The 12,772-nt window shown below is 35.8% G+C and overlaps 1 protein-coding gene across 1 annotated transcript in view; it reads right to left on the reverse strand.

The window, feature by feature from the left end:
- KIAA0825 (KIAA0825 ortholog) overlaps window positions 1–12,772 on the reverse strand; it is a 365,931-nt gene that overhangs the window by 301,476 nt on the left and 51,683 nt on the right. Inside the window, exons 4-5 of the mRNA XM_014543966.1 lie at window positions 7,674–7,842; window positions 3,832–4,489 (exon numbers count right to left, since the gene is read on the reverse strand). Coding sequence (XP_014399452.1) covers window positions 3,832–4,489; window positions 7,674–7,842 — 827 coding nt within the window. The remainder of the gene's footprint in view (window positions 1–3,831; window positions 4,490–7,673; window positions 7,843–12,772) is intronic.

Raw genomic sequence — 12,772 nt, forward strand, 5'->3', positions numbered from 1 at the left:
AACCTCCTTATCCGCCCTGCTCTGTGCATGACGGGGCGGCGCCCCAACTCCCCAATCGGCCCTGCTCTGAGCCTGACCAGGGGCTGCACTTAGGGATTGGGCCTGCCCTCTGCCACCCGGGAGCAGGCCTAAGCCAGCAGGTCGTTATCTCCCGAGGGGTCCCAGACTGCGAGAGGGCACAGGCCGGGCTGGGGGGACCCCCCCCCTCTCCCGCCCCCCGAGTGCACAATTTTTTGTGCACCGGGCCTCTAGTCCTATCTAATAAAAGAGTAATATGCAAATTAACCATCACTCCTCAACAAAGATGGTGGTGCCCATAGCGGCCAGGGCGGGACGCTGGCGGCGTCACCTGGCAATGCGAGCCCAGCATCCGCTCCTTGGCTGCTCAGAGGGAGGGGAGGGGCCCCTGGGTGCAGGACGCTGGGCTCGCGTTGCCCCTGGTGACACGAGCCCAGTATCCGCACCCCGGCTGTGTGGAGGGAGGGGAGAGGCCTCTGGCCAGAGCCTGGGGTGAGGGATGCTGGCGTCATTGCAGGCTGGGCTGAGGGACCCTCCCCGCAACCATGCACAAATTTCATGCACCAGGCCTCTAGTATATTATAGACTTGAGAGCTGTTAAAAGAGTAGGTCTCAATTGTCCTCCTCACCACTAAAAAGTAATGCCAATTATGTGATGTGATGGAGGTATTAGCTAATGCTGCAATGGTAACTATTTCCCAATATATAAGTGTATCAAATCAAAACACTGTGCATCTTAAACTTATACAATGTTAGATGTTAATTATATCTCAACAAATCTTGAAACAAAGAGGCTAACATACATACCAGGATAGCTTAAGATATATCAACAGATCACAAAATAGGAATTATAAGCAAAAACTTTCAAATTGGCATTATGTATTTTTCAAATGAGAAGAGTGTAGGATAGTTTAGATAAAAGTAAAACAAAGATGACCCTAAAGTAGAGTTAGCACACAGAAGAGTGTTTTTAATGGAATGCGCTATTTCCGTCCTGTTTTTTTAGGCAGTAGAACACTGTCATAGAGTAAGGTCTCTGGAGTAAAACAGACCTGAGTCTGAATCCTAGCTTCACTTGGGAACCTTGAGTAAATTACTTAATATTTCCATGCCTTAGTTTTCTCACCATACAATACAAATAATAAACAATGGTACCTAGCTGGTTGGGTAGTTGAGATAATGAAAGGTTAAATATGATAATGTACATCAATGTCTGACCCAATTAATGTTAGCTATTGTTACTTAAGGAATGTCTTTCTTTAGTTTCAGAAAAAATATCAAGGACTTGGCGAGCATAAAGATATCTATAATAATAAAAGTGTAATATGCAAATCAACCGAACAACTGAACAGCAGAATGACCATCCAGGTGACCTTCTGGACCACCATGCTATGACATGCACTGGTGCCAGGCTAGCCAAGGTGGGTGCGATGCAATTGGTGGGGGGGGTGGGGCGCCATTGCCTCATGAGTGCCCTGCAGAGGGAGGCCCAGGCCACTGGTTGGCAGAGCGATTGATCAATTGGGGAGCTCAATGATCGCCCCAAAGAGGGAGGCCCAGGCCACTGACTGATGGGCTGTAGCGGGTGGGTGGGGCCTCCCGCTGCAGGGGTGATCCATCGCGGAGCCCCAGCCGGGTGAGCAGGGCTTACCTCTTTGGGGCAATCAATCGCAGGGCTCCTGGACTGTGAGAGGGTACAGGCTGGGCTGAGGGACACCCCCCCCACCAGAGTGCACGAATTTTGTGCACTGGGTCTCTAGTAAACATATATTAAAGATAATATAACATACAACCCATTCAAACCAATCTAGATTTTATTTAAAATAAATTATCATAAGTTTTATTAATAAATATGAATAAATTGTTATCATTTTACTCATTTTAAACTGTATTTCCTTAATAAATAAAATTTGGTCACTGGGTCAAATGTTAGTCATGTTGACCAATTTGGAGCTGGGTTAGCAGTTTATACAGCATTAGCGGCAATTACTCATTTGGTTTTCTTTCCCTTAATATGTCTAGCTCAGAACTTTAGACCTGGTAGCTGCTAAATGGCTGGCTATGGTAACTGCCTCATAGAGCTGAACTGAATTTCCAGGGAGCCCACCCAAACAGTACTGTTTAAAATTTTTTTTTACAAATGACAAGCATTTAGTTATACACTTTCAGAAAAGGTCCAATAGCATAGTGGTTGATAACACAGGTCTTAGAGACATAAAGATCTCCATATGAATTCTGCCTCTGTACAACATGATCCAGGGCAAGCTAATCTAAGCTGCTTTCCTTGTTTATGAAATTAGGATAATAAGGAATGTAATGTACTTAGCACAGTGCCTGACATATGGAACTCATTCATGTAACAAGTGATTTATACCAAAGTTCAGATAAAGGAGTTTGAGAAAGATCAGTGCACCTGGACTTGTGGAAAATGTTTGAAATTTTGTTATTAAAGCCGACATACATAGTTTTCTCTCACAAATGGGAAAACACCTTAATATCAGCCTTAAAGACACCAAATAACTTACACATATTTTCAACCATATGGATCTTTTCTTCTGTTATAAACTATTTTTAGCACATAAAAAACTTTCACATTGAAAACACGTTATAAGAAAGCAGAAATTCTTTTAGAGAATATAAGAAATTTAGAAAATAAGTACACTCATGTAGTGCTTTTAAAATTTGTGTTAATTAAAATGAAAATCTATTTGCTTTGAGTAAAATTGTACTGTTCCTGAATTAACTTATTTTATGTTCTGACCTCACCTAAAATTGGCTGATGCAGCTCTACTCTGTGATGTGTTACAACTTCTGGAGGAAAACAGAAAATTTCAAGAGAAAACATTAAATTATTTGAAAATTCATATAGCAGAGTAATTTGGTACTCTTGCATTTTATTAAGGAAGATAAGCAAAAATATAGTGAGCTATATAAATTTGTATAAAGTGATCATGAAGTCAAAGATAGCAATTCAGCAAATGATAATTTTCAAATACTTAAAAAATATAGTTTATAAACCTATTTAGAAATATACCTGAGTTTTATGTAAAAGCATGTCTAATCATAATTTTCAAAATAATTATGTTTTTTACCTTGATTTTTCTCCACTGGTGGGAAATTTAAATGATGACAGGAAAGAGTTAATTGCATTACAATAGTTTCTTTCCTTTGTCTCTATTTTGAATAAAATTAGGGATTTTCAAATCATCTTTTATTTTTATATATTTTAGAGCAATATTAAAGGAACTTTTAAAATCAGCTGTAGTTAAATTGCTATGCCTCTGTAACCAATTATATATAATTTTATAATTAGTATTTCATAATAGCTCTTTATTGGAATTGACTGACTGAAATATTATAATCTTAAACCTCCAGTTCTAAATAATGCCAATTTCAACAAATTTTCAATAATTCTTTTTACCTAATAATACTTCGGCTTTGGAAGATACAATGGATTAAAAATAATACTTTTCCATTATATAGATATGTGTGTGTTTATATGTATATGCACTGTATATATACACACATACACACAGTTTCATTGAAAAATTTATGCAATCAAAAACCAAAGTTCCTATTGGCAATATTTTTGTCTTACATTTCCATTAGTTTTAATAATTTAAATAACAGGAAAGAAAACACTTCTATTACTATACTTACAGAAAAGAAATGCATATGAAAAATGTGTAAATAAATTTCATAATATTTATTTTCAAGTTTTCAATTAGGTTTAACTAAATAGAAAAATGTTAGAAAATTAAAGATATCAAAAGCCTTAAGTTAAGACAAACAGAAATATTAAAAATCACTAACCCAAAGCATGCACTGCTCCTCTATGCCTGCTGGAACTCTTGCTTGTTTTAGTCACTCGGGCAGCACTTTCTTTGAACTGCAACTCACAAAAATTTGCAAGAAATTTTGATATTTCTTCTGTAACAGTATCCAGGTAGGTTTCTTTAATGAATTTCACTGTTGAGGATGGAGCTAAAATTTCATGCAGTGTGTTAAAATCCTCTTCTATCATTGAGTATAACCTAAGCATTGTACTTTGGTATCCATGAACCATTACGTCTAAATTTGATTCCCTGCTATAAGAAGGAAAGCAGTTCTGCAGAAGTTTATTCTGTATATTTTGATACTTGACTATAACTTCTGATTCTGGATAAAGAAACAAGAGTTGTTGTATGCACTGATTTTTCAACAGAATTTTCTGCTGCAAATTGTTTATTTCATTATGGCTTTGTAATTTGCCCACTAAGAAGCGTCGAAGATGTAATCTGATATCATCCCATATAGACTTTACATCCATAGAGGAATGATCTTCAACAGAATGAAGAGAAGTCCTAGAGAGGAAGTGGAAAGATGTCCAACTTAGAGTTGATGGAAATGAAATGCTGCTCTGACAGGAGAGGTCCCAAAGTAAATCCAGTATCATTTCTTCTTGATTTTGTTCATTCTTCAACAAATCTTGCTAATGGAAGGAAATTAAAATGTTAGAAATGTGATTAATTAAAGGAGTAGCAGGAAAAAAGATTTTTACAGTCATATAAAATTTGATAATTCATTTCAAATTAGAATTAATACTCTGATGCTCTTCAAGGTGGGCTTTTTTTTTTTATTTTTGCATTTGACATTTAATCAGGTCAGACATTTTAGAGTGTTAGCTTTATGAATTGTTTAAATTTGCAAAGCCCAGAGGATGAACTATATTTTCAATTACATTTCTAGACATATAGATTTTAGCCTTCATTGTTATCCACCACTGATATAATGTAGGCAGTATAAAAACTGCAGCTCAAAAATTCTAAAGAAAAACCTATAGTAAAATATCAATTGAAGTGTATTCCTAAAATAAGCTCAAGATCACACCCTAATTAGTTGCTGGTGGATAATTTTCATGCCTGAATGAGTGTACTTATTATAAAACTCCAAATGAACATGAAAATGGAGACCTTTAAATATAGTATGTGCCCAGGGGTTACTAATAGCTGCCATCCTGAGAAATAAAATTTAACACATTTAAAGACTTTAACTTTCATTTAAATTCCTCTGTGAGAGCCATGTCAAGAAAGATTTTACTTTGGAAATTAATCTGAGAAAATTTCAATTCTCTCCAAAGAAATAACTAAGTCAAAATAGGGAAACAATACTCTCAGAATCATTCCCCAAAAGATGCTATGAGAGAATTTCATTATACTTTTCATGCTGAGAGAAAACAATGGTAGGTGTAATTATGAAAAGTAAAGGGACAAAAAAATTACTTTCTGGACTTTAAATTTTACATGTACACATTCCCTTTACATGATGACTTCCCTAATTATGTGTATTTCAGTTAATACTGAAATTAGCTTATATTCTCTAGGTAGCAACAAGCCGATTGCAAGAAAAATGGAAGCAAGGTTCAAATGGCATAAAATCAGGAAGTTTTTGAAATTTTTATTGACAAAGATACCACAGATTACAACTCCTGGACAAACTCCAGGAATGTGCTTTCAGTCATTCTAAGCACTGTAATGTCTGATTTAATATTGTATTTTATTATATAAAAAGCACTTTTTTGCCTGGCCAGTGTTGCTCAGTAGTTGAGTGTTGACCCTTGAACCAGGAGGTCACAGTTGGATTCCTGGTCAGGGTACATGCCCGGGTTGCTGGCTTCAATTCCCAGTAGTGGGTGTGCAGGGAGAAGCAAACCGATGATTCTCTCTCATCATTGATGTTTCTATCTCTCTCCCTCTCTCCCTTCTTCTTCCCGAAATCAATAAAAACAAACATTTTAAAAGCACTTTTCTATACAGTCTCTATCTTATTCATTATGGAAATGTAGCATAGATATTTAAAATCCCAATCTACAGATAAGGACACTGAAGTGCATGTTAAGTGACTTTCTAAACATCACATACAATAAAGTGTAGAATCCAGCATGAATCCCCAGCTTTGTTCTCCTTGTCCCCCGTTCAACCTGCTACCCTCCATGGAGCCATAAAGTGTATTGGCCTTTCGGCACCTTCTCTTTCTTCTCCATGGATTGAGTTCTTTTGATACTTACGGAAAAAGAAATGTCCTTAGAGTCCAGGACATCAGTATTTTAGAAAATTCTATAAAGCAAGTGAATCATATTAGTGCTGCAATCTTGGGTTTCTCATTTAAAATAGAGGGTGGTCAATAACTGTAAATATTTGATCAAGTATAATAGATTACAGAGGTTTAAAATATGTATTTAGTATGATTGCTTACATTTTGAAAATAACTTCAGGATAATTGCTATAATGAGGACCTCTGTTTCTTATTTAAACAGCTAGATAAGTAATAAATAGAAAATTTTCTATGAAAAAATATTTGTATGAAAAATGCTGGACAAATGATTGACAACTTTATCATGTAAAAACTTGATAATAAGGTCATTTTAATCTGGATCTGTTTTAATAATGTGCTCTTTCCTCAAAATAACATGATCAATTATGTGAAAAAAACCTAGATCTCAAATAAGTCTATCAGTCTAATGAATTTGAGCAAAACTAAGGCAGCCTTTGCCCTGCAGTGAATACAGAATGACTTATGTGTGACAGATTAAAAGATAATTAAAAGCTTTTGCTTTTAATTAAATGAGAAAGCATTATTACATCAATATTAATGAAATTCAATACACATGCCTCTTAATAGAAATTAAAGGAATAACTATATCCATATTTATTCTTCAAGGCTCCACCTTCAAGAGATAATGGGTGAGAGGATTTTCTTAAAAGAATAAGGCTTCGGGGCACATAGTCTTCCTTTCTCTTTCATTTATTACTTGTTAAACATTAAAGAGACATCTGCAATAATAACAACAGCCAAAAACTATTTTCATCTGATTCTATCATCCTAAGCCATCTACAACCTCAAGATATTTTCCACATCTGCCTTAGTCAATGTTTGATGTTTAGACAAAAACGGTGCCCCCTTTTTTCCCTAAATTAAATCAAAACCATAGCTATGGAAATACTGCTTTCTAACACTTGTGCTGTTTCTTGGGAAATAGTTTTTGCAAGCTAACCACCTTTGTGGATACAGGAGTCATAAAATAAATGTTTTTATTGAAGACTACAAAATCTTATTTAACATAGAGGGTTGTCAGTATCAAGAAATTACCAATGTAATAATTCTCTACCAATTAACAGTGGCTTCATATAAATTGCTGCCTTGATTGAAAATAACTGGGCATACCTGCAGGTTAAGGATGAAGGGAATGATAAGACAAGGCTACTTAATAGATGCAATCAATTGTGATCTGATTATGCTTAATAACGAGCTCAGAGAAAATGGTATTGAAGGAACACAAAATGTAATAAATATAAACTTTTCTGGTAAACAATTGTGGTAGATATATACTTTGTGGTATACGTTACATTATAAATCAACCAAGAGTTATGTTTAATCTCCACTTATATAAAACTTCATTTTATTGATAAAAATCATAGAAAAAAACCCAAATAGTTCACTGGATTACATTGGGGATACAATAACAAAACAAAACATAAGCCCCAACCCCTAGAAAGGCCAAGCTAATATGGTCACTAAAATAAATATTATTTACAAATAGAAATTGAATAAATTGAATTCCTTGTTCACCCATCCCACTCCACTATAAAGCAAAGATATATATATATATTTTGTACCAGTGTTTTGAGAAATTTTATCAAATCTCCATGGGGAATAGAAGGTGACTTGGATGAATTATAATTATAGTTATTTAACCATTCAAAACAGTCAGTTGTTGTCTGCAACTGCACATCTGGACATTGTTTGTTGACTTCGGACTGTATTTCTTTAATGCAATGTTCTATGCTATAAAAAAGAAAAGAAAAAATTATTTTGGTAGAAAGTAGGTAATAGCTTCATCTCATAATATCACATGCCCTGAAACGTTTATATGTGGTACCTGATTGCATACAATTTATAAAATTATAAAACATTCATATGATATGAAAATAAAAACAAAGAGACTATATATTTTCAATCATAATTGAAACTGAAAGTTCAAATTTTCTGGAAGTTTCATTTCAAATGCAATAGAGGAAATACTAGATATTTAGCTGCTCAGAGATAAATTAGAAATTCTTTTGTGTTAAAATAAATATGAAGTATAGATACAATGAAATAATGGTCTTCTTGATAGGCAGTGGATAAAAGGCAGAGACAAAATACTCTTAATGGCTGAAGACCAGAAATGTACATTGTCTACTAATAGGCAATGACTATATAAAATTATGAAAAACTTCAATAAATGGAATACTAAGAGGTCACAAAGCAGATGCCATGAGCTTGTCATTTTAAAAGTTGAAAAATATATATGCTGTATATACACTCTTACGATAGCTAAGTACCTCTTCCTGCCATTGAACTCTACTCCAAAAAACAAAAACATACTGAAAATTGCAAATTAAAAAAGACTACAAGGAAATGAAACAACAGGTTAAAGCAATTATCTTTGAATTATAAAATTTGGTGCTTTTAATTTTATTTTTCTGTTTTCTAAATCTTCATTATTTAAACAAACTAGGAACAGAGAAAATGTATCCAATTGAACCTTCCAATATATACCAGTTTTTAAAGTTTCATTCAAAGTATCCTTAGCTCTGATATGAAATAGATATACTATGTTTTATTTTTTATATAAAAATCTGTACATTCATGATTATAAATCTTTGTGGGTTAAACTGGTGACCTTAAGCAGAATGTCATCTGTGGAGCCACATGGATGTGACATATTACTACCACCTGATGGCAGCATATCTAAACTGCAAGAAAGCTTAAAAAAAAAAAAAAAAAAAAGGAAAATTCATTTGAAGCTGAATCTCCTCAACCCATAATTTACAGCTAAGCATTTGCCTCTTAATAGTGTTAAGAAAGATTTGTTATTAAAATATTCTTACTGTTTTTAAAATAGCATTGTTATTAATTACAGATGCCATATGACAGAACCATGTAGGCTTTGGAAACCCAGCTCTGATTATTAAAATTAATGGCATATGAATGACTTTTCAAAATTCATCAGGTATGTGTTGCCTATAAAACATTCACTATAAAACTTGAAGGAAGGCTTTTCAGGAGACTTCTGAACATGAGTGAATTTAAATTGAATGATCTTGAAACAAATACACTCTGTGATCCAGAGAGCCTTTTCATGAAAACAAAGAACTTACGAGAAAAACAGCACTTCCTTTGACCACAGGGTACTCAATTTCCTCATGAAACAGCCTTATTCAGGGATGCCAGTTCTAAGTCTGACTTGAGATCGGAATATATTTTCTTAACTTTCCTAACAACTTCTATGGACTAAGAAACACAATGCCCTAAACATGCACCTTGACTCTAGAAACCCTTTATCAGTCTTTATTATAGCATCCTCATGTGTCACATTCGATGAAATCCAATAGATTACAGCAATGTGAATTGGAAAGGCTCAGTGGTTAGTCTACCTAAATCTGTTTCAATAAGGACTCAGCTCTTGGGCTAATCTCTAACCTCTGACTCTGGGTAGAGGCCAGTAACTACAATTTATAAATATAGTAAAGCCTATAGAGGGCTAGACATTTTAGTAATTTGTCCAAGCACTGATAACGAGACCGAGCAGTTGCATTTCAGAGGACCTCCCTCATTGATAGAAACTAAGACAGTTGAGCTGTCTTTTAAAAGTATTTTGTCACAAATTTTAAAATGTCAGAACTCATCTGCACCTGATTTTTGTTTTGGTTTTTTTTTTTGTTGTTGGCTAAACATCTTATTCTGCCATTCACCACGGTCTTATTTTCAAAGTGCAATTGTTTGAAGTCTAAAGATTTATTGCCTGATTATTATACAAAAGAAATATTTTCAAAATTTAAAATGAATGTTTTGTATGTAGTCTGACAATTTATCTTCCTTAATTGAGGTAAAAATTACATTAAAAATTAATTGAGCATAGTGGCTTGGGTCGATTTCTGAGTTCTCTGTTCTGTTCCATTGATCTATATGTCTGTGCCCAAACCAAGCAGTTTTGAGAACAGTGTATTTGTAATATAGCTTGGTATCTGGTATTGAGATCACTCCAACTTTGTTCTTCTTTCTCATGATTGCTGCAGCTATTCGGGATCTTTTTTTTTTTTATTCCGTATGAATTTTTGAGTTTTTTCTAGGTCTGTGAAATTACCATTGGTATTTTAATGGGGATTGCATTGAATCTATAGATTGCTTTGGGTAGTATGAACATTTTAATGATGTTGAATCTACCAATGCATGAACACGGTATATTCTTCCATTTGTTATGTCTTCTTCTATCTCTGTTTTCAATGTCCTGTAGCATTCTGAGTACAGGTCTTTTACCTCCTTAGTTAAGTTTATACCTAGGTATCTTAATTTTTTTGTTGCAATGGTAAATGGGATTGTTTTTTTAGTTTCTCTTTCAGTGAGTTCAGTATTGGTGTATAAAAAGGCTATAGATTTCTGGGTGTTCATTTTGTATCCTGCTACATTGTCAAATGCATTTACTAAGTCGAGTAGCTTTTTGATGGAGTCTTTGGGGTTTTCTACGTACAATATCATGTCATCTGTGAACAATGACAGTTTTACTTCTTCTTTTCAAATTTGGATGCCTTTGATTTCTTCTTCTTGTCTGATCACTATGGTTAGTACTTCTAGTACTATGTCAAACAGAAATGGTGAAAGTGGGCATCCATGTCTTAATCCTGTTCTTAGGGGAAATGGTTTTAATTTTTGCTCATTGAGTATGATGTTGGCTATAGGTGTGTCATATAGGCTTTTATTACGTTGAGGTATGATCCCTCGATTCCCACTTTGTTGAGAGTTTTTATTAAGAAAAGGTGTTGGATTTTGTCAAATGCTTTTTCTGCATCAATCGAAATTATTATGTGATTTTTTTCTCTCAATTTGTTTATGTGATGTATCACGTTCATTGATTTGCCGATAATATACCATCCTTGCATCCCCAGAATAAATCCCACTTGGTCATAGTGTACAAAGTTGCTTTTTAAAATATATTTTATTTTTGATATTTTACAGAGAGGAAGGGAGAGGGATAGAGAGTTAGAAACATCGATGAGAGAGAAACATCGATCAGCTGCCTCCTGCACACCCCCTACTGGGGATGTGCCCGCAACCAAGGACCTGGGACCCTTCAGCCTGAAGGCCGTCGCTCTATCCAATGAGCCAAACCGGTTAGGGCTAAGATAAGATCTTAATATCAGCCTGATACTAAGGCCTCTGCCCGCGTTTCCAAGTTCTTCTTTCCTCCCCATATCTTTTTTAAAAAACATTTTTATTGTCTTCAGAAAGGGAGAAGGGGGGAGAGAGAGAAACATCAATGTTGAGAGAATCGTTGATGTGCTGCGTCCTGCATGGTCCCCACTGGGGATCAAGCCCGCAACCCCAGCATGTGCCCTGACCGTGAATCTCACAGTGACCTCCTGGTTCATAGGTCAACACTCAACCACTGAGCCACACCGGCTGGGCCACACTTTATTTTTTTTGGTTAATCCTCACTGGAGGATGATTTTCGGATGGGAGAGGGAAAGACAGAAATGTTGATGTGATAGAGACACATTTATTGGTCGCCTCCTGTACGGGCCCCAACCAGTGCCAGGGATCCAGCAACTGAGGTATCTGCCCTTAAGCTGATTCGAACCCGGGACCTTCAGTACATGGGCCCATGCTCTATCCACTGAGCCAAACTAGCCAGGGCCGGAAACAGACTCTGCCGGCCATCCTTTTTTTCCCCCTGGAAAAAGTTTTATTGTTTCCATTTGGTCTAATGCATGAGAGAGGGTTCCAGGTGCTTGGAAGAATGGGAACCAGACACAGGTTTTGCTCAGTGGGTAGAACGTCAGGGTGCGGACTGAAGGGTCCTGGGCTCAATTCTAATCAGGGCACATTCCTGGGTTATGGGCTCGATCCCTAGTGTGGGGCGTGCAGGAGGCAGCCAATCAGTGATTCTCATCACTGATGTTTCTCTCCCTCTCCCTTCCTCTCTGAAATCACAGAAACACCAATCAGAAAGGATATATGCACCCCTATGTTCATAGCAGCACAATTTACAATAGCTAAGATTTGGAAATAGCCTAAGTGCCCATCAGCAGATGAGAGGATTAAAAAGCTGTGGTACATCTACTATAAAAAAGAAGGAACTTTTACCATTTGAAACAGCATGGATGGAACTGGAAAGCATTATGCTAAGCAAAATAAGCCAACGGGAGAAAGATAAATATCACATGTCTCTCTCATTTGTGGAATATAATGAACAACATAAACTGATGAACAAAAATAGATCCAGAGACAGAGTAGCATCAAACAGACCTTCAAACCTCAGAGGGAAGGTGTGTGTGTGGGGGCGTGTAAGAGATTAACCAAAGTACTACTTGTACACATGCATATGAGCATAACCAATGGACACAGACAGTAGCGGGGTGAGGGCATGTGCTGGGGGGTGGGAGTGGCCGGGGAGAGGTCAATGGGGGAAAAAGGAGACATATGTAATACTTTAAACAATAAAGAATTTTATAATTTTATAAAATTAATTTTCAACATCTAAGAGGTAACATTTTTTATACAGTAGTAATATTTTTATGTATGACAGTAATATGGGGATAGTAATCTTGGGTGGGAGGAGGTCTACAGACCTTAGACTTAGAGGATACAGATTTTACTCTAGGTTTTCCAAAAAACATGGAACTTGACTTTATTTTAAGTGTTTTCTATTTAATTGTAAGTTGCTTCAAGTTTT

This window comes from Myotis brandtii, unplaced genomic scaffold (assembly GCF_000412655.1).
Source record: "Myotis brandtii unplaced genomic scaffold, ASM41265v1 scaffold344, whole genome shotgun sequence".
NCBI lineage: Eukaryota > Metazoa > Chordata > Mammalia > Chiroptera > Vespertilionidae > Myotis > Myotis brandtii.